This window comes from Lutra lutra, chromosome 8, assembly GCF_902655055.1.
Source record: "Lutra lutra chromosome 8, mLutLut1.2, whole genome shotgun sequence".
NCBI classification, from domain to species: domain Eukaryota; kingdom Metazoa; phylum Chordata; class Mammalia; order Carnivora; family Mustelidae; genus Lutra; species Lutra lutra.
In genome coordinates this window covers 6,239,667-6,259,659 of record NC_062285.1, presented here as the reverse complement: position 1 = coordinate 6,259,659, position 19,993 = coordinate 6,239,667, and the positions used below count along the sequence as shown (strand labels likewise).

General features: G+C 54.6%; 1 protein-coding gene across 7 annotated transcripts in view; it reads left to right on the top strand.

Annotated features, from left to right (window-relative positions):
• SFMBT2 (Scm like with four mbt domains 2) overlaps positions 1-19,709 on the top strand; it is a 224,946-nt gene extending 205,237 nt beyond the window's left edge. For all 7 annotated transcript variants that reach the window (XM_047740302.1, XM_047740296.1, XM_047740300.1 and 4 more), the window contains 5 exons: positions 4,393-4,568; positions 6,999-7,165; positions 7,461-7,724; positions 8,462-8,590; positions 17,093-19,709. In XM_047740302.1, the coding sequence (XP_047596258.1) occupies positions 4,393-4,568; positions 6,999-7,165; positions 7,461-7,724; positions 8,462-8,590; positions 17,093-17,233 (877 nt within the window). In that variant the 3' untranslated portion in view covers positions 17,234-19,709. The remainder of the gene's footprint in view (positions 1-4,392; positions 4,569-6,998; positions 7,166-7,460; positions 7,725-8,461; positions 8,591-17,092) is intronic.
• Positions 19,710-19,993: the final 284 nt, after the last annotated feature.

Below are 19,993 nucleotides of genomic sequence, written 5' to 3'. Positions count from 1 at the left end.
TTGTGGACGGTGGGGACACGTTGCAGAACGCTGCTTTTTCGGGAGTTTCTTTCATGTTTCTGCACGACGGGGCTCAGGGGGTGTATGGGGAGTATCACAGGAGTAAGGATGTTCTGCTCACAGCACCCTGCTGGCTGATGCCCATCTCTGTGCACCCCCTCCCTGGGGGTGTTTACTTTGATCACCCAATTAAGGGATGTCTGCCACGCTGCTGTGGGGCAGAGGCAGCTGGTGGGGGGATGCTCTCTACTATGTAAATATCCCTCTTTGTCAGGCTTTCAGCCTTTTCAGAGCCTTGTTTGTGTCTGTGTGAGTTCAGGGGCTCCTCTTTCGGTTAGTGGGGTGACGTCATCAGCTTACTCTGATGCTCGGGTTGGCCCAGATTTGGCCGGTGGGGACCATACCCAGCAGGCTTTTTTTTTTTTTTTTTAAGATTTTATTTATTTTTTTGAGAGAGGGAAGAGAGAGAACGAGCAGGGGGAGAGGGAGAGGGAGAAGCAGACTCCCCGAAGAGAAGGGAGCCGGATGCAGGATTCTATCCTGGGACCCGATATCATGCCCAGAAGCTAATGGACAGAGCTACCCAGAGCCACCCAGGCGCCCCCAGCGGGCTTTGTGTTTATCGCCTTGACCTTTCTCATCAGTGTTTGATACTTGGTTATTTTCTGACCCAGTGAACTGTTCCTGGATCATCTTGTTCTTTCTCTGCCTAGTCCTGGACTTAGCGACCTCTCTAAGGAGACTTGGTTGTTTTTTGTTTGTTTTTGTTGTTGTTGTTGTTGTTGTTTGTTTGTTTTTGGTGGGAGGAGGTGAAAAACGATATTTAGCAGCCAAGTTTGGACACGTAAGTGCACCGCTGTTGAGGTGTTGTGTCTCTTGGGCTTTCTCGTTGGACAGAGCAGTGACATTTGTGTGTGTGTGTGTGTGTGTGTGTGTAGACGTACATATGTGAGTGTCTAGACATAGACATGTACAAAAAGAAATTGACATTTATATTTACTTCTGTGTCTGTTGGGTCGGGAGGCCTCATGACCTCCTCCATGGTCTGAATTTTCCTACAAGGGCTGTGGGGACTGAGTGCTATGATTTTACTCTGGGCTGAGACTGATCCCGGTGACATGGTAAGGACACGCAGCGAGGTTGTGAGGAAGAGAGAGGCAGGTGGGGTCTGGAAGGATCTCCGTGTCAGGCGTCCTTCTGCTTGCTCTGCTTCCCCAGCAGCGGAAGGGGCTGTCACGGGACGATTCCATCCAGAGAAGCCCAGGCCAAGGCTCTTCTTGGGAGCTGGTCCCATGGGCAACACGCTGCCTGGTGTGGACCAGCCAAGCAAGCAGGTCCCATTTTCAGCACAAAACACATGGTTTGCCCAGGCCGGGCGCAGTTCAGTGCCTGGATGACCTCCAAAATGCGGTTCTCAGACACCAGCCACAGCGACTAGCTTCTCTAGAGAGTGCAACATCAGGCCTGCGAGCCTGGCCTTTCTCGCACGCTTGTGACCGAATTTGAGCTCCGATTCCCCCTCTCCGACCCGCCTAACACCGTGGGGGCGTCCCCTCTGGCCTTTTCCTCTCCTGTATTTGCACCCACCCCCCAACACAAGGGGACACCTGGCTGGCCTGTCTCTACTCTGTTGTGTTTGGTCAGGCCCCGCTCTGGAACCTGTTTCCTGTCCCTTTGTCCCTTCACCCCCCATCCGGGCCATCGCACCTGACCCATGCCAGGCTGTCCACAGGGGCAGACATCCTCTGTGTTCTGAGCAGGACGGAGATGCTGTCATCCTGCCTCCATCCTCACCTGCCACGCGTCTGATCCCTTGGAACAACACCCGTGGGAGAGGGGGAGATGGACCATAGCCCACGGGCCCCTCTGGCATTGGAATGGCCCTCCATGGTCGTCCAGAGGCGGGCCCAAGTGGCCAGGCCCTTTTGCTCCATCACAATGACTCACGGCATGGGGGATGCCCACAGGAGGGGGGAGGGCGAGCTCTTGGAGCTGGACAGAGCCTCTAGGGCCTGCGTCTGCGCCAGCAGTGGGAATGGGAGGTCCTGGCAGCCCCACCAGTGTTTCCCGCATCCCATCCAGCCTCTCCTGCCTGCACACCTTCCCTGCCCAGTCTCCCTGCCCTCCTTCTCCACCACCATAGCTATTTGATGGGCTTGTTCCAGAAGGGCAGGCAAGGAGAGGGGATTCTGTTACTTTTAAACCATACCAGGATCCTATTTTCATAAACTTGGATTGGCGTTTCCTAAATGAGAAAGGTTTACTAAAACGCTTGCTTCCACGGAGTCGTCCCAAACTAGAAGGGAAGAAAAAGCTGAGCCTTCTCTCTCTCCCGTGGGGCATTTGCTCTTGCCCTCTTCACGTCCTTCTAATGTATTTCTGGAAGCTTTGGAATATGGAGGTCTCGGACACCCGTCTTCGGACCCGACTTCCACAGGTTGAAATTGGATCCGATTTTCACATTTCTCTTGCCTTTTTTTTTTTAACTTGATATCGTTTAATTTTTTAAGGAACTTGAGGAATCTTGATACAGAGCTCTTTAGAAGGGAGGGAGCCCAGGAGCTACAAAACCGTAGTGGGAACAACTGTAAGGGAAGTTGTACCAGTAATGGATTTTTAGTCTGCCTTCCCCAGAGCAGGAGGGATACTCTGTGTCCGCGGACCTGTGCTGGTTTTATCGTGAAGCATAACAAAAGCACGGAGCACGAGCCAGCCAGACGTGAACCACGGAGTCCTCCGCGGAGCATGGGGTATGTGCCTACATCTAGGGTCAGGAGAGGTCCTAGAAAAATCAACAGTTGTTCAAGGGCGATGCGATTTAAAGCACGATCTTATCTATAAAGAATTGCTTTTTAGTTCTCACTACACAGAAAGCGAAGCTAGGCATTTAAATGCAAGAAGAGTGCAGAGGGGCTGGGATCAGAGAGACCAGAGAATGAACACGAAGTCCAGTTTTTTCAAGTTAGAATTTAATTTCTTTGCTGTTGATACTGTAAAAAAAAACCAAAAAAATGATCTGTTAGGGAAAGGAGTATTTTTTTTGGTCTTAAGAGGCATACAGAGAAAGCCTACTTGAACGCAACTCAGGATCAGTTTATTCTATTTTTTTTTATTTTTTTATTTTTTAGTTTATCCTATTTATTTTTATCACTGCCTTACTCTTAGGGAACCAGATCTAGGTTTGAACGTAATACTTCACTTGCAAATTACCAAAGCGATGCTTTCCTTACGTTAACGCCGTTTGCACGAATTACCTGGTGTCCCTGTTGCTTTGCGGCAGGCTCTTGGAAACCTGCAACACAAGTGTGCAAAGCAGGTTTGGCAGAGAGCTCACGCCCATCACCCCCACAGACGTGGACAAGCGGGACAGCAGTGTTGGCTTACTTGGCAGTTCACGCCTCTGGATTGTGGTTAGTTTTCCAAAAACTAACCCGAGTGTTACCTACCAAAGGTCCCACTATCTTCCTGGAATATACATTGTTGTTCAGGATTTCAACTTGAGGGCCCCTGCGTGGCTCATTTGGTTGAGTGTCTGCCTATGGCTCAGGTCATGATCTCAGGGCCCTGGGGTGGAGCCCCACGTTGGGAGGGAGTCAGCTTCTCCCTGTCCCTCTGCCCTCCCACCTCTTGTTCTCTACCTCTCTCTCTCTCTCAAATAATAAAATAATATCTTTTAAAAAGATTTCAACTTGAAAATCAGGGTGTACCTCTGGGGCATAGTTGAACAGTCCCCGTGGTTTTAATGCATTCTTTGTGGCGGTGGACTCTGGGTTCCGTGACGTGTCAGTTAAATAAGCACCGGTCTAACAGAGACGTGTATGAGTGTTTTGTACCAGTGATAACTTAAAAATGTGTTGACAGGTGGCTCGAACCTACATCAAGTACTCCCCTTTCCAGCCAAGCACTGTTTACGTGGTTATCCCTATAAGTACTTGGCCCAGGGACTCCGTGCCCATTTTGAACCCAGTGTTCATTCTGCCTGCTTTCCCGAAGAGCTGGTTTCCATTGATGCTGGTGACTTCACTGCGGGTGGTTTTTCTTAGCAGGAGACAGTGTTTTGTTTTTTGTCTTTTGGTTTTTTCCCTCAAACGTGATGAGCAGCAGGTGACAACATCTGGATTTCCGAAGGGTTCCGGAGTGGGTGTTGAACCGCAGACACCACAGTGAGCCATGCCACGCGGAGCTCTGTGGCAGTGGTTCGTCGCGGTCGTGGTGCACGTGGTGCTTTCCTAAACACACTACTCCAAGCTCCAAAGGAACGATAAAAGCAATGACGGGAATCACACACAGCCTACCTTAGGGTTGGAAAATAAAGGGGCTACTTTCAGAATGTGCCGTGTGCCCAGCAGGTGTGAGTAACTGTGTGGTCTTGTCACTCTTCCCCATTTCTAGGTACAGAGGCAAAACGTACCGCGCCGTGGCCAAGATCGTGCGGACGTCTGACCAGGTAGCAGATTTCTGCCGGCGGGTTTGTGCCAAGCTGGAATGCTGCCCAAATCTGTTTAGTCCCGTGCTGGTTTCGGAGAACTGCCCGGAGAACTGCTCCATTCACACCAAAACCAAGTACAGTAAGTACAAAGCATGAAAAGGAGATTGGGCTGGGGGTTAGAGGTAGTTGGTGGATTTAAAAAAACAAAACAAACCTTGGAATAACTTTTCATGGGATTGCTATAAAAGAATTCTTTAAAATTTGCTGTGGCCGATACGTGTCCTAGCCCCATGGAGGGACAGGATGGCAAAGAAGCGATGGGAAGGGTGGGCTGTGAATTTCGGGCACTGGCTGAGTTTGGAAACTTACCCGGCTGAGAGAGAGCGGGTGAAGCTGGTTCTTGGTTGCCGCTGGTAACCAGCATCGCTTTCATGGTCCTCAGGCTGAGGAACTACAGACCCTGCCTTTGCCCCTCCGGACGGGGGTGAGCTCCTTGTCACAGCCTGCACCCCCCACCCGCTCCCGTCTGTATCTCCTTCTCTGAGCTCCTGGATGAGGTTGCTGGGAGGTACAAAAGCAGCCCGCACTGTTCCCGGGACTCAGGTTGCCCCCCACTCCCTCCACCTTTGCTCTGACCACTTCCTGGCAGGATTTTCATACTGTCCACAAACTGTCCACAGGATTTTCACACTGAACCACACGTGTGGTTCCTCTGCCGCCTTTAGTGGCCTCTCCCAGGTCCCATCCTTCCTCAGCCCTGGCCTTTGTCTGCAGGCTTGGTGGCCTGGGGCTTTGCTCTCCCAGCCTGCATCCCAGCCACCGGCACATGAACGGGACACGGGAGTGCGGCCCACGTGCTGGGAACCCCAGCCAGCTAAGACGGATCAATTTGTGTGTCAGAACCAGGAATCCGAACCACCATTTGGAATGTGAATCTCCTTGTAGTTTTCTCTGTATGGATGCGTGGATATTCTAAGAACTCCTTTCCGCCCCATTCCTGCCAAGAGTCAGCACCCTTGTCTGTGAGGTTGGGCCACTGGGCATTCTGCACCCGCGCTCACGCACGGAGAGCCAGCGGTGTGTTGGTAGGACGCGGGGACATCACCGCCCTCTGTGGAGAACTTGTTTTCCCTCACATTACGTTTGGCCAGAGGAGAGACCCCCCCCTCCCGGAGTACGCTGTTCAGTAACAGACGGGAAGAAGTGGGTTACCCCAGCTCGAATTAAATATGAACGAAATGACTTGGAGATTTTTCTGGGTCTTATGTGATGAAACATCAAAATCCTGAGACCCCTGGGTCAGCGTAAATACCGCTGCAGATTGAACGGATGCTCCCGGGGGACGACAGAACCACCATGGGGAAGGACTGGGAGCACCGAGGCCAGCAGTCCCCCCATTGTAAGCCCAGGACTCTGAAAGTGTGCTGCCCCTTTGTTGTATTCGGTCAAACTCCAATTTCCAGCATCTGGCTTCTAGAAAACCACTGGTAGGCGTGTGCTGTGTTTTCTCAGCCCTCAGATCAGTTTCTTGGCTGTTCCGGATGATTTGATACTTATTCTAGCTGTGCTGGAAGGACAAGGCGAGCTCAGGGTCCCCTGCTCCTCCGCCATCTTGACCGCCCTGGGTCCGAGAAGACCAGACAGGTCTTGCCCGCATGGGGCTCTTGGGTGTGAACAGGTGCTTATTCATTCGTGACTGGTCCGTGGGGACGACCGTGAAGCCTTGATTGTCCTGCTCCGTGGGTCGCACTGGTCTCATTCTGCATGTGAGGCACCAGAACGCCGGGGCCGGGAGGCGTTCCCGGGGAGTGCAGGGGCGCGGGCACCCATGGCAGCCACGCTCCGCCACAGAGCACGCGCTCCACTGAAGCCTCGGGGCTGTGTGTTTGGGTGTTTTCTTAGCTCCTTCCAACCGTAGATGAAGGTTGCCTTTCTGCATGTGGTTTTAGATGGAACAGTAGGGGTTATGTTGTGGGACAGCCGAGACTGGGCGATGGGTCTCGATTTGGATCATAACTGAGAATTGGGTCCTTAGTAGTGGTTTCAATTAGTTGAGTATACCTTTAATTTATAAAATGCAGCGGTCGTTACTGGAAGTTGCTAACTGACTCTGATGGGTGCTGTGCATGTGACTAGAGACCTGTATCGAGGTGCTGGCAGGGCTGGTTCCTTCAAAGGCCTCTCTTTTTGGCTGCTGTCCTCACAACTTCCCCCTCTGTGCACTTCCTCTTCCTCCCTCTGTTCCGCTTCCCATAAGCACACTGGTCCTGTGGGATGAAGGCCCTACGCTTTGAAGACCTTCATCATCTCCTTACAGGCCCTGTCTGCACATACAGTGCCGTGCGGGTGAGAGCTTTAACGTGTGGATTTTGAAGACACAGGTCTGCCCCTAACACTTTCTAACCACGAGGAACGGGAGAAACGTTCTGAATGAAAGAATGGTCTTTCTCTCTTTTTCTCTTCTCCTCTTCTCTCCTGCCCGATCTTCCTCTGGTCTCTGTACTCTGTGTCCACGTCCTACGTGTGTGCGATCGTTAGAAGACATTTTTGATCCCCTCTCTCCTCGCAGCCTATTACTATGGAAAGAGAAAGAAGATTGTGAAGCCCCCGATAGGGGAAGCCAGCACCGAGAGCGGACACCCGAAGCCCGCCAGACGCAGGAAACGGCGAAAATCCATGTTTGTGCAGAAGAAGCGGAGGTCTTCTGCCGTGGACTTGGCCGCAGGCTCAGGGGAGGTACGTCCTGCTCAGGGCACCTTCCTGCACGCGCCCGGGAGACACGGTGGCTCTTGGCCGGGGCTGTGGCCCACGTGTGATGCCAAGTGCTTGCATACTCTGGGTACCAGGAGCCCGGCGCTTCAGCCACTGAAAGCAGACCCCGCCTGCTTGGCCATGTGGGCCAGGAGAGGGCCGCGACGGGGACGTGGTGGGGATGGCTGGATGGGCCTTGCCGCACCCCCCAGAGGGTTTGCATGGGGCCAGCTCGGCGGGAGAAGGCCTCCCTGGAGTTAGTGCTGTCCCTTCTCCCCAGGAGAGCGAGGAAGAGGATGGGGATGCTGTGGATGAGGACACTGGCAGCGAGGAGACCAGCTCCGAGCTCCGTGATGACCAGACAGATACCTCTTCAGCCGAGGTCCCCTCCACGCGGCCCCGGAGGGCTGTCACCCTGAGGAGCAGCTCGGAGCCCGAGCGCCGGCCACCCGTGGAAAGGCCTCGAAGGGCCCGGAGGGCGCAGGCTGCCTCCTGTACCGAGGGGGCAGAGCAGGGTGCAGCCACCGTCCAGGACCCAGCTGAGGTAATGGCCGCGGGCCCCAAGCTGGGCTCTGGGGGGCCGGGGCTGCACGCAGGGTGTCGAAGAAGGAAGGCCTTGCCTGGGGGCTCCATGTTTAAACCAGCAGTCGCGGCAGCTCCAGCCTGGTTCCCAAGTCTGGGGAGAAGGGCTGGGGATCGCCCACCCTGGACGGAGTTCCGAGGGAGGTCATGGCACCTGTTTCTCCAGAAGGTTTTCCAGCTGCAGAGGATCCTTGTCAGGGGAACAGACAGACTAGGCCCTCAGGGTCCCGTGGCCACGAGGCTTCCCCTTCACAGGAGACCTCTGTGATGCTATGACTCAGTCAGCATATCCAGTCTCCCCCAAGCCTGCAGGCTGTCTGCAGTCAGCTTGGGGGTCACAGGCACCATCGTCACCAGCATAACTGCAGAAGGGCTGGCTGAGTCCTGCACGTTCTCCGGACCTTGTACCCTCTTCTCTCCAGTCGGAGATGCTCCTCCCTGTGCAGGCCCGAGACTTCCTGAACTTGGTTTCTAGCAGCTGCCCTCACGGCGCCTTTTCTTTTAACCTCTAAAGGCACACGAGTCATTGGAGGCAAAATCGTAACCCAGATGAGCTGCTGTGAACGTCCCTATGGTCATTCCGGTGCCCGGGAGAGGCCAGAGGGAGGAGGAAAGTCTGGCTCAGGCCCGCAGGGTGTACCCAGTGTCCTGCCGCCCCGGCGGTGTTCAGGTGACCCCCTGCCTCCCTTCCCCCGACAGGACACAAAGCAGGAGGAGGAGGAGAGACTCATTCTGGAGAGCAACCCTCTGGAGTGGACGGTGACAGACGTGGTGAGGTTCATCAAGCTGACGGACTGCGCCCCACTGGCCAAGATCTTTCAGGAACAGGTGTGCTTGTCCTGCCACGGCGTTTGTTTTATGTTCTTTGTTCTTCCGTTCTGGCTGCTTTCGGGGACCCGGCTCTGGCAGGGCACAGGTGCTTCCTCGTGACTGCAGGGGGCTGGGGGACGGAAGCCTGGCTCACACGTCATCCCCGCTGACACTTCCGTGGGGGGCTCTTTGCTGCTCAGCAGAGACGCGAGTCCCGGCTTGGGCTCCCCTGTCAGGGGCTAGGAGCCTGGGGCCATCTGGCCTTCCTCGCCGTCAGGGTCAGGGCGGTTCTCCGTCCTGCAGGAAAGCCATCTTTGAAAGGTTTCTGTCTCTCTGGGCCACCCTTTTCTCAGCCCTTCAGCTAGAAAGAGCATCCCTTGGGCTCCTTTTCACCCAGTCCCGGGGCAGCACTGGGGGCCGTGCTCTGTAGCAGCGAGTCTTGGATGTAGAGGGACGCAGACACCCGGGTGCTCAGTACCATGCCTTCTGGCACCCCCAGGTCCCTGCTGGTCTGCCGTCTCTGCTCCCCACTTTACGTTGTTGGATTCATACCATCCAGAGCTTCTCATTCCGTTCAGCAGGAGAAACAGGGAAGGGACGTGTCCTCATCTTCCAGAGGCAGAAGCCCTCCATCTGCCCTGTTTCTCTCGATGCCACTCTCTTCACTGCTTTTGCCTCATTCTTTCGCTCTTTCCTTTGTAACAACGTTAAAAACCTGTGGGACGTTAGGTTCCTGCTAGTGATGGGTCCACGCAAAACGATCAAGATAATCTATACTTTAGAGGAATTTTGATTCTGCTGATGAGACAAGGAGAATTATAAAGTGTAAGACGTGCTTTGAGCCATAAAAAAGGTATTTTTTTATGTTGCCTCTTAAATAAATATGGAAACAAATGGCCCGTCTTGACCCAAGCCTCCCACGGAAGCTCCAGTGGAAGCCCGTGACCCACTCTCCCATGTTCGCGTGAAGGTTGTTACTTCTCACAGCGTCTCACAGAGTACGTGTGTCTCTCAGGCGCTCGGATGTAAGGACGGTGCCGTTCACGTAATCCATTAGAGGTGTGTCTGTGCGGCCTTTTTTTTAGATTATACTAACTGATGCTCTGGGAAGAGGGGAACTCAGGCATTCAGTCAAGAAGGAAAAAGAAGCCTCTGATGCCTCTGCGCCCAGCGAGTCCCCCAGATCTCCTTCCAGGCCACTGTATGGAAAGCAAATTGATGCAGTTCCCAGGGGAGGGTGGCTCTTAGCATTCAGAGGTCCCATGTGGTCAGCCCCAGAGCCGCCTGCAGACACGGACTGCGTGCACGGGAAGGCGTGAGTGGCAGCCGTGGGGCTTTGCCGTGACCAGCACTTCCTCTGAGTGACACAGAAACGCATGTTGGAAAAAGCTATATCAGACATAACCTAGTAATGAGCCCGTCCCTTCATTTAAAACACTCAGACAGGGAGAGAACCACTAAGAACCGTGAAGGCTTGTGTGTTTTGGGCCATCTCCTACCTCGGAAACAAAAATAAAGATTAAACTCCTGCTAAAAGCTTTGGCTGACGTGGCATTTTCCCAGGTGGCCATTTGTGAGTGAGTGGTGGCCCAGCGAAGACACTGAGTGCCGGTGACCCAGAGCTTAGCACGTGGGGCTGTTTGCTCGTGTGTTTGTTCCATGCACAGGGACGGAGTGTCTGCTCTGGGCCTTACGATGTGGAGGGTCGTGTTCCAGATTAGTCTCAAGCTGTGTTTTTGCCTTATTTCACTTTTAGACTCCAGTGCACACTTTGGCTGGGAATGGTTTTCAGCCAGGCTGTGGCCGACAGGGCATGGCGCCCTCCCGCCCCAGCTCCGGGTTAGTGGGACGGCGAGAGGGGAACGGGCTTGCGTGCCGCTGCTTTCACCGGTTGGTGATACGAGGCGAGAACGTGGAAACAAGGCTGACTTGGGAGAAAGGCTAAAATGCTACGAGTGCCGAGTTGTCCTTACTTGCACTTCTAAGCCAGAAAGTTCCGAGCCTTCCCAAGCCAAGGTGTCCAAGACGTGAAGCATGCCCGCCACCTTCCCACTCCCAGAATCAGGCGGCGGGCAGGGCCCTGTCTCTCACCTTCTCCTCTCACACCAGTTAAAAACTCGGTCCTACTATATACCTCCTTACTTCTCTTAGAGACGGGAGAATACGTAGACTAATTGATCACAGCTGTGTTCCGGTTCATTTCCAGCCTCACGGTAGGCCTTCCCTCCGCTGTGGTAAAAACCTATGCCCACCGTGCTGTCCAAAGCGCATGGGACTTGAGCCCTTTACTGTTCAGTTGGGCCCGTCATTACTAATTTTTGCAAATTTATTCAGTCTTTGAGCCCAAGTGCCCTGTGGTCCTGCTTCGGGAGGCCTTCAGTGGGTCCGTCCAGCCACGGCGTGAGGTTTCTGATGACCCCAGGCAGACAGTGGCTTTGTTCCCCAGCGTGGGAGAAACCCCGGGGCATGGTCCGGCGACAGCAGAGTGCACTCATTCCTCATGAAGGTGTCAACTCAGGGCTGTCCGCGCTTTATGGGAGGGCATGCCTTTAATTCTGAAATGTTATGGCAACAGCTTAAAATGTCTCTACTGTCATTCATGCTGCTGCAAATGTGTACATTATACAGTAAAACTCCACACATCTCTAACTAAGAAAAACGCGAGACTCTTAAACAGGGGGTGGCCCTCGCCCGTTGCTGTGCGGTGCCGTTGTTACTTCTGTGCACCTGCTCTCTCCCGAGCTGTAGGGCCGTGCAGTGGGTGGTGGCCGCACGCAGCCCACATGGGAAGGAGAGTCAGGACAGACGTGTCGGTCACCTGTGACATTGACCCCACCCAGCTGCCCCCCCTGCCCTTACCTCTGGGACAGCCTGATGCTCAGGTCGCTCAGCCCAGCCCCCGGCAGGGGACACTTTGGTGTTGAGAAATCAGGGGCGCAGGTTTATTCATGATTGCACGTTCTTCTCAAAATGAGAACAGTGCAGAGTTGTTTCACGTCATTGGGGAGGATGGGAAATGAGGGGGCCAGAGGCCCCCACAGCTTAGTTGCAGGCAGACCGCACAGAACCCTCAGGCCCCGTGGTTGGTTGGTTCTTCCCAGGTCCCAAACAGGGTGCTTGGTGTCTGTGATCAGGGAGATGGCCATGCCTCAGCCTGCCTGTGGTCTCCGTCTCCCTGCATGCGGCAGTCTGTGCAGATCCGGCTGGGTGTCTCTCCCTAGCTCACCCCAGGGTTCTCCATGCGGTCCCCACATGAACATGCACCAGCCCTTAGTAGGACCGGTTCAAGGACGTGGACATGTCCATCCCTTCCAGCCTGCCCACACTTGAAGTTCACGCCACAGAGCCTGGACTCTCCACCCCTCAGCCATGGCCTATACACCCAGATGTCTTTTCCTTCAGGCGCTGCTCCCGCAGAGGGAGGGCGGGCCTGGGAAACACTCTCCCATTGGCTTTGCCCATTTGCGAAATGAGCGAGCGAATGTGTGTCAGGGGAGTGAGAAGGGGCTGTGATCGCATAAAGGTCTAGAGGCCGTTAAGAGATCCTGACCATCATTCTTGTCTGGTTCCATCTGCCCTGAGCTCTCTGTGCAGCTTTTCCTCCGCTGCTCAGGGCCTGGGGGCCTGCCTGCCAGGGCTGGAAATGGCCCTATCATGCCCCAGTTTTAGATGCTTCCAGGCGCCTAGGGGCAGCAGGCTTATAAACAGACTGGGACAAGCAGCAGTCACTCTGGCCGTTCATTACAGGGCTTCAGGCTCAAGCGCGTTCATCCCCCGGGCGTGTGGGTGGTGGTCAAGGAGTGGTTTGTTGAAGTGGGTCAGACGGTCCGTGTCTGGGAACTGGCGTGTCCTGGTGGCAGCTGTGAGGCTCTGTGGCACCCCCAGGAGGAACACTTGGGCTGCCCTGGGAAGAGTCTGGGGCGCTTCCGGCTCTGTAAAGCCTGCGTTCACTCCCAGGGCCTGTCCCATGGTTTCCGCGCTCCGTTGGCAGAAGCCCTGCGAGGTTTAGGAACAGACCCAGCGAGGGGCCATCTTCCCCCTCACCACTAGACGGGAGTGTGAATTTGAGGATGGCGGAGCTGCATAGAGTCAGCCTTGCAGGCCCGTCCTTCTTCCCATGTGAGGTCTGCGTGGAGGAGTGGGGGGGTCTTCAGGAGCCAGGGACAGCTGGCTGAGGCACTTCCAGAAACCTCAGAGTGTGCACCCCAGCCCCCATCTCCCTGGATGGGAGCCCGATGGCCCTACTGGATGCATCTGCGGTGTAGACCGAAGCACCTGTCCCCACAGTGTTGGGGACATGGGGTCAGGAGGGTGGAGCCCCCGTGAGTGAATCATTGCCCTTGTAAGAGAGACTGCGGAGAGCTCCCTGGCCCCTCCCCCATGTGAGGACTCTGGAGCTGGGGAGAAGGGCCTCACTGGTTACCTTAGGCTGCCGGCAGCTCGGTCTTGGACTTCCCAGCCTCCAGAGCCGTGAGACCCAAGTGCCTGTCGTTCCCCAGGCCCCCGGCCCACCGTGTCTGTTACTGCGTCCTAGGGGACTCACGGCCCCAGAGTCCCCCGTCTTTCTGAGTTCTGTCCACATGTCACATTCTCAAACTTTGTCTTTACCTGTCTATTGACTTTTAAATTCACCCAGACCAGGTCTTCCCCTTCAGTCGCTCAACAAACATTTCACGAGCCCCTCTTCTGCATCCAGCAGGTATTTTCCTAGATGCCGAGATTAGAGCGGTGGAAACAGACTAGAAAAACTCTCTTGCTCTTATTGCCAGGCCTTCTCAAAAGTGAGTTAAACATGAGGCCGTCTCTGACTGCTCCCCCAGCCTGGTGTGTCCTGGGGCTCAGCTTCAAGCTCTGTCTGCTAAGGTGTGGATTTGGGCTGCCATATACAGGTGTCTGTTCCCCAGCTAGAGAACGCGGGAGCCAAGTCTCACTCATCTTGTATCTCCAGTAGCTACGTTGGGGTCCAACATACAAATAATTCAATACCTATTTTGCAAATAAATGAGAAACAACTTTAAAGACTTGGCACCTGCTCAGAAACTGAGATTTGATTTACCAAGGGAATCCCCTTCTCCTCCTTCCTGGACTGTAAGGCATTAGAAAAATGGAGAAACCTAAAAGCATTTCAGAAAGAATGACAGATACCGGCTTGCATCGGAGATGTAGATGCATTAATATATTTTTATTAAGAAATGGTTTGTGCGTCCCGGAGAGTGCCTGTGAGGCATGTACAGATGGGGCGCGCTGAGAAGATGAGCGCCTATGAAAGCCACTGTCCAAGGAAGACTCTTTTTTACAGTTTGTCCTTTCGTTGTTGATCTGTGTCGTGCCTTCTGTATTCCTGTGTCCTTCTGCCATCCCGTGTCCAATCTACACAGAGTGTATGGTTCGTGGTTGGTCCAGCCGCTCCGTGGCCCGGTACTGGATCCCGTGGGGGAACACCCCACTTCTGGGCAATCTTATCTCTTAACAGGCTCAGCTTTGTGACCCCTAATAAATGTCCTCCCCTTCAGTCTCTCGTGGCTTCCCCTCCCGCCTCCTAACTCATTCCGATACACTGTGGCCAGTAGCAGCTTGTGGATGTTCACATCCTGTGACGGGGCTTCTCTGCCTAATGACTGTTAGTGACTTCCTGGTCACATACCCCAGAAGCTCGTGTCCCAGCTGCTGTCCGGGCCCACCTCAGCTTTCCCTTCAGTGTCTCTGTGCTCTCCTCGAATACGTGCTGTCATCGACTGCTTGTCTTCCACGCGCCCATCTTTCCCTTCATGATTCCTTGTGGTCCCTTAGGTCTGAGCACGGGAATCTCCTGATCTCTGAAGCGCTCCTTGACTCCAGCAGGACTGGCTGTGTTCCCGTCCCTTTGAGCAGGAGCACTGTGTCCACACTTGATTCTCTCTGTACTGTGGTGGTCTGTTCCTCAGAATGGCCTCCCTCGAGGCTCCTGCTCTCCTGGGAGGGAATCTGTTACCGTCGGTGCAGTAGCCACGGAGCCCATCAGCATGCCTGTCTCTCAGCAGGCCCTCAGACGCTTGCTGAGTAAAGAAATGAATGACCTCCTCCATTTAGGTGTGCTGCGTGCGTATGGCGGCCACCTGCACTGACATAGTCTGTAGAGAGTTGTGGAAGCATTCTAGGGGCGGCTTTCAAGTGTAATTGAATCTGTATGTCCAAGGATGGCTGTCACGACTAAGTGTGTGGCTGTTTGGAGCTGCAGTTTTCCCTCCAGAATTTAATATCAGAGGGGCGCCTGGGTGGCTCAGTGGGTTAAGCCTCTGCCTTCGGCTCAGGTCATGGTCCCAGGATCCTGGGATCGAGCCCCACATCGGGCTCTCTGCTCAGCAGGGAGCCTGCTTCCCCTCCTCTCTCTCTGCCTGCCTCTCTGCCTACTTGTGATCTCTGTCAAATAAATAAATAAAATATTTAAAAAAAAAAAGAATTTAATATCAGAGAACCACGATTCTAGGGGCGCCTGGGAGGTTCAGTTGGTCCGACTCTTAGTTTCAACTCAGGTCATGATCTCAGGATCTGGGGATTGAGCCCCATGTCAGGCTCCTTGCTCTGTGGGGGGGGGGTCTCTGTCTCCCTTTCTCTCTGCCCCCACCCCCACTCGCAGTCTCTCTCAAATAAGTGAATCTTAAAAAAAAACAAAAAAACAAACTGTGGTTCTAGTTCTGATGTGGTCTCTTACTAAATGATCTTAGGTAGATCAACTAGCTTTTCTGACATTAATTTCCATCTAAAAAAAAAAAATCTTACATCCAAAAGTAAGCCTCTGTTCTGTTCTTCGTTGAACATGATGGCAAAGCCACCTGCGTGTGGTTTCATGACGTCATCCTGTTTCCTGCTCACACTGTGTTTTTCTGAGGCCCGTGGTGCTCACAGGACTCTGTGTCCCTAGGCCTGTGCCCCCTCTGTCACAGTGTGGCATGACGTAGGTGGATTTGCCTCTGAAGTTGCAGTTGGCTCCCGGGTCCCAGGTCGGGGGTACCATTGTTTGGCCCACGACCTTGAGCAGAGCACTGTCTCTCAGCACTCCCAGTCTGCCCTTTCCTACAACCGGCCTGAGAGGTGTCACATGAAGAGCCATTGGAGTGACATGTAAAAGCACGACCGGAAAAGTAAAAACAGGGAGAGCATCAAAAATTCATTGATAGTTCTGTTAGTTTCCATCCCACTTTGGGCATCTGTTTAAGACCAGTCGGTTTACGCTGGGTTTGAGGAGGTCCAGTTTGAGTCCTGGGTGAGATGTGGCCTGGACTGGCCACGGCCTCGCTCCCGTAATTCAGACAATTGTAAGTTGCACTTGCTTTGGTACTTAAAGGTTAATGCTGCATTTTTACTGCTGCTCTTCGTACTAGGGATTATGAGCACGTCAGGTGCCTTTTGAAACTGAGGGTACACGACATTATATTCCTACCATTAGTCCTCCCAAAGGCTAACATTTATTCCCATTTTGGGTTGTGTTTTGTTCGGTTTGGTTTGAGTATTTTGAAGACTGTTAAATAAACCATTATTTGAAGAAAATGAGCTTCCTATGTGTAAGTCATCATGAGTGAGGTCGGAGGTGCTCGTGTGCGGTTGTAGGACCGGGCATCTCCGTGGCTGACAGCAGCCCTGTGTCACCACTCCACCACGGGGCAGAAATTCTCATTTGCGGGGTGTGGTTTGTGCTCTCCTTCTGCCGCTGGTCTTTTCTGTTACCTTCTCTTACTGCCTCTGCCACGTGAAGATGGCCTCGTGGATAGGAGGAAGGGATTGCACTTAAACTCAGTCACCCAATCAAACGGTATCTAAATAAATGAGCCCCATTTGTTAGAGGAAGCAAGCTGGTGAAGAGGCAGAGGTGTCTACTGGGGTGATCTTAAAGCTTTGGGGTGGGCCTTTGTCCCTGCCTCCCACAGGAAATGCGGCTGGCCAGTGTCTAACGGCTCCGTCCTTGCCTGGGCCCAGTGCGCGGCTGCAGAGGGCTAACGACGACAAGACGGGGACGCACACCTCATTCTGGGTGGCGCACTTGTGCATGGGGAGATGCATGCCTTCGTGTGTTGTCCTCAGTGGCACACTGCCCTGGGTAGTGCTACGTCTGTCTCTCTCGCATCTCCTCAGCCGTTGCGATGGTGAAATGTCAGACCTTGGCAAGGAACCGGAGCTGCTGCTTTTAGCAGATCTCTCCCCTGGTGCTCACTTGGAGTTGCAGCAGGACGTGAGACAGACCAGGCGGGCGTGGGGCGAGGGGGCTCTCCGGCAAGGGGCCGGCGGCCTGGGGAAGAGGAGGCCCTGCGGCAGTGGCCCTGCTCTGCCCCTTCGTCCCCACCGGCCTGGGTGTGTGAGTTTCGGGGTAGCTGGGATTTTCCGAGCACACAGGTTTTATTAACCAGAAAGAGGAGGGAGTCCTCAGGCCAGGCCGGTCTGTCTGCTAGCCCCGCACGCCCGTGGGCCCCGGGATGAACCTGCCGTGACAGCTGCCTTCCCCTGGTGTCCGGGTGTGGGTTCTCACGTGGCTCTGTTTCCCGGCAGGACATCGACGGGCAGGCGCTGCTCTTGCTGACGCTGCCCACGGTGCAGGAGTGCATGGAGCTGAAGCTGGGGCCCGCCATCAAGCTGTGCCATCAGATCGAGCGGGTTAAAGTGGCCTTCTACGCCCAGTACGCCAACTGACACCGCCCTCTCGGGAGGGGACCGGCGCTGCTGTGGTGCAGCGTCTTGGGAAAGTTCGGGGACCAGTGCTTTGTTTTTTGGGCGACGTAGCTGGTACACGCACTAAGTAGCGCCAAAAGGCAGCTCGGAGGACCTCCTGCCCCTCCAGCCTCTGCCGGCACCACGTTTCCAAGCACACCTGCCACCGCGGCGGGCGCCCCTGGAGTGTTGGGCACTGCGGGGAGAGGAAGAGCTGCTCCGCACGGCCACGTCTCGGCTTTCTCCCTCCGCAAGCCAGGCGGCTCCTGCGAAGGGCCCTCCTCAGCCACAGCCCACTTGGCTTTGAAAACGAAGGCACAGGTGATGTCTTTTCTGCACATGCCCAGAGAGGACACCAGCCGGTGGCTTTGCTCTGCTCGCTGGTGACGATGCACGCGTGGCCGTGGCCGCGCGGATGCCGGTTTGATCTCGGGGGCAGCTTCGTTCTCAGACACACTGGTTTCGGGACGTGGTTATAAAAGGATGGGCTAAACTGTCACCTGTCACCTGTCCCAGCTGCCTCTCGGGAAGTAGGAGGCTTGAAGGAGGCGGGATGTCGTTGCGGTGAGACCTTTCTTGCCAAGCGACGGATGTCTAGAGCCTGTGGAGAGTCCGTCTGCAGTCTTTTCTAGAACCTCACTTATTTCTGACTTTCTCATTTCATTGTGACCAGATCAGGGAGTGGGTCCTTCAGTCTGCTGGGAAATGCTGAGCTGTGTATCGAAGGAAAAGCTTAATTTCAGAGAGGAGTGGGAAGAGGCTTCAGGAAATTCTTAATAAACCAGCTGTGTCCCCTTGGAAGGATCCTGCAGTGAGTGTCTCAGTGAGACTGGCTTGGATCCCAGCCCTGGGCCGTCCGGGAGGAGGCCCGTGTTCCCGACGGGAGCCCGGGCAGCATCCTGGATCAATGACCTGTCCGTCTTGCAGGGGACTTTCTCCTGTCCACCCCAGCTGATTGCCACCACCAAGTTTTAAACGTCTGGCAAGTGGGTCTGCCTGGGGACCTGTGCTGGAAGGACCGGCGTCCTGCCCTATGGCGTTGGCAGCGTGGTGAGGACAGAGGCATCCACGGGGACTCGCCAGTTAGCTTGCGGTCATTTCTGTCTCCCGCTGCCTCCTCCTGGGTTCCCACTCCTGCTTCTCAGCCACATACTTCCGGCCTTCCACGCCCCGCCCTGTGGAGTCCATGGGAAAGGGGATCCATTTCCAGATCGTCGGCATTTTCCCTGCGCTGACTCACTCACGAGCCTTCACTGTGACCTTTTCGAGCTGAGCTATTCCTGTGGCATCTGAAACGGGAGTGAGGGGATGTGGGGGCTGCAAGGTAACGTGTTTCCAGTAGGAGTGTCCCCTCCTCGTGTCCTTTCAGGGAACGGCATGGGGGAGAGGTGCTGCGTGGGAGGTGGGAGGTCTTGCAGGCATCTCTGGAACCCCCACCCCCCCGGAGAGCTGGTAAGCCTCCCCCGGCAGCCTGGGCAAGATGTAGCCACCGTTGCTGGGGATACGTCCTGCTCCCCAAGGGGCTGTGTGCCCCACACCTCCTTGTCCTCAGTGTCTCTCTGAGCGGCGACCTGTCACTTCCCCCACGTCCACTTGGTGGTGCGTGGTCAGGAAGACGAGGCCGGGGCCAGAGGCAGAAGACCTGGCTCCAGGGTGACCATCATGGAAGTGACATATGTGTCCCCTCCTGGCCCCCCCTCCTGGCCAGGAAACCTTTCAGGGCCAAGAAGATGCTTCTGGTGTGAGTGTTCCCGAAGTCCTCCTGAACTTGGATTCTCTGGGGGGTTTCCACTGCTGGGTGCACTTCACCTCATAGCAAGTGGGCCACCGAATGGTAATGAGGTGTTTGTTCTTCTGTAGGATTCACCTGACACCAGCTTCTGGCCTATCAATAGGGCCAGTTTCCAAGGTACATTTTGCCGTCTTGCTGTTGTGTCTCTTAAGGCAGGAAACGATGATTTCCTCTCCCACCCCAGCACCACCATGCCCCCGAGGCAAACCCCTCTCAGTTGAAACACCAGCAAGGGGTGCCTCTCCCCCGACCTCTCTGTCCCCAGACGCTCCAGCCTCTGCTCTGTGTCTATGAGAATACTTTGGGACCAAAGTCCTGTCCTCTGTGTGGCTGGGTCCCGCATACACCAAGCTGCCCATTACCTCCTGGAGCGGGCCAGGAAACACATCCTCCTCTCCTGGCCCAGCAGACACTTCGAGTTCTGTGCAGCGTGGATAACTCGAGAAGCAGAAATGCAGCCTTGGTGAGAGCCCTCGAGCAATCCCATCCAGAAACTACGGGAGCTGGTTCAGCCCCCACCTTCCTGACTGCGTCTGTGCTGTGTTGGGAAAATATCCTGCCCACATATACCCCAAAAAACCCGAGAAAACCTAAAAAGAGTAGGGTAAGGCTGGCATTGCGAACGAACTTCTTTGCTTTTCCAAAAATAAGAAAAGAAAAGAAAAACCAAAAAAGGGAAATGGAAACCTGTTTCCTTCAAGTTGTATTGACCAGAGAACTATCCCATCGCTTTTAAAGTTAGGCTCCTTGATGGAAGCGGTTCTCATTCCCCGTGTCTGGGCTCACCCCGGTTAGGTCGCGTAACCTGCTCCATCCGTATTGGAAGGGTATTTCCTGTGTTTGCTTCGACTGGCTCCTCAGTACACTAGAGTGACTCAGACCTGTGACCCTCCCCCGACCCTTGCTGTAATCTCGGACGGTCGGTTTGGGTCAGTCTTTGAAGCTTGGTC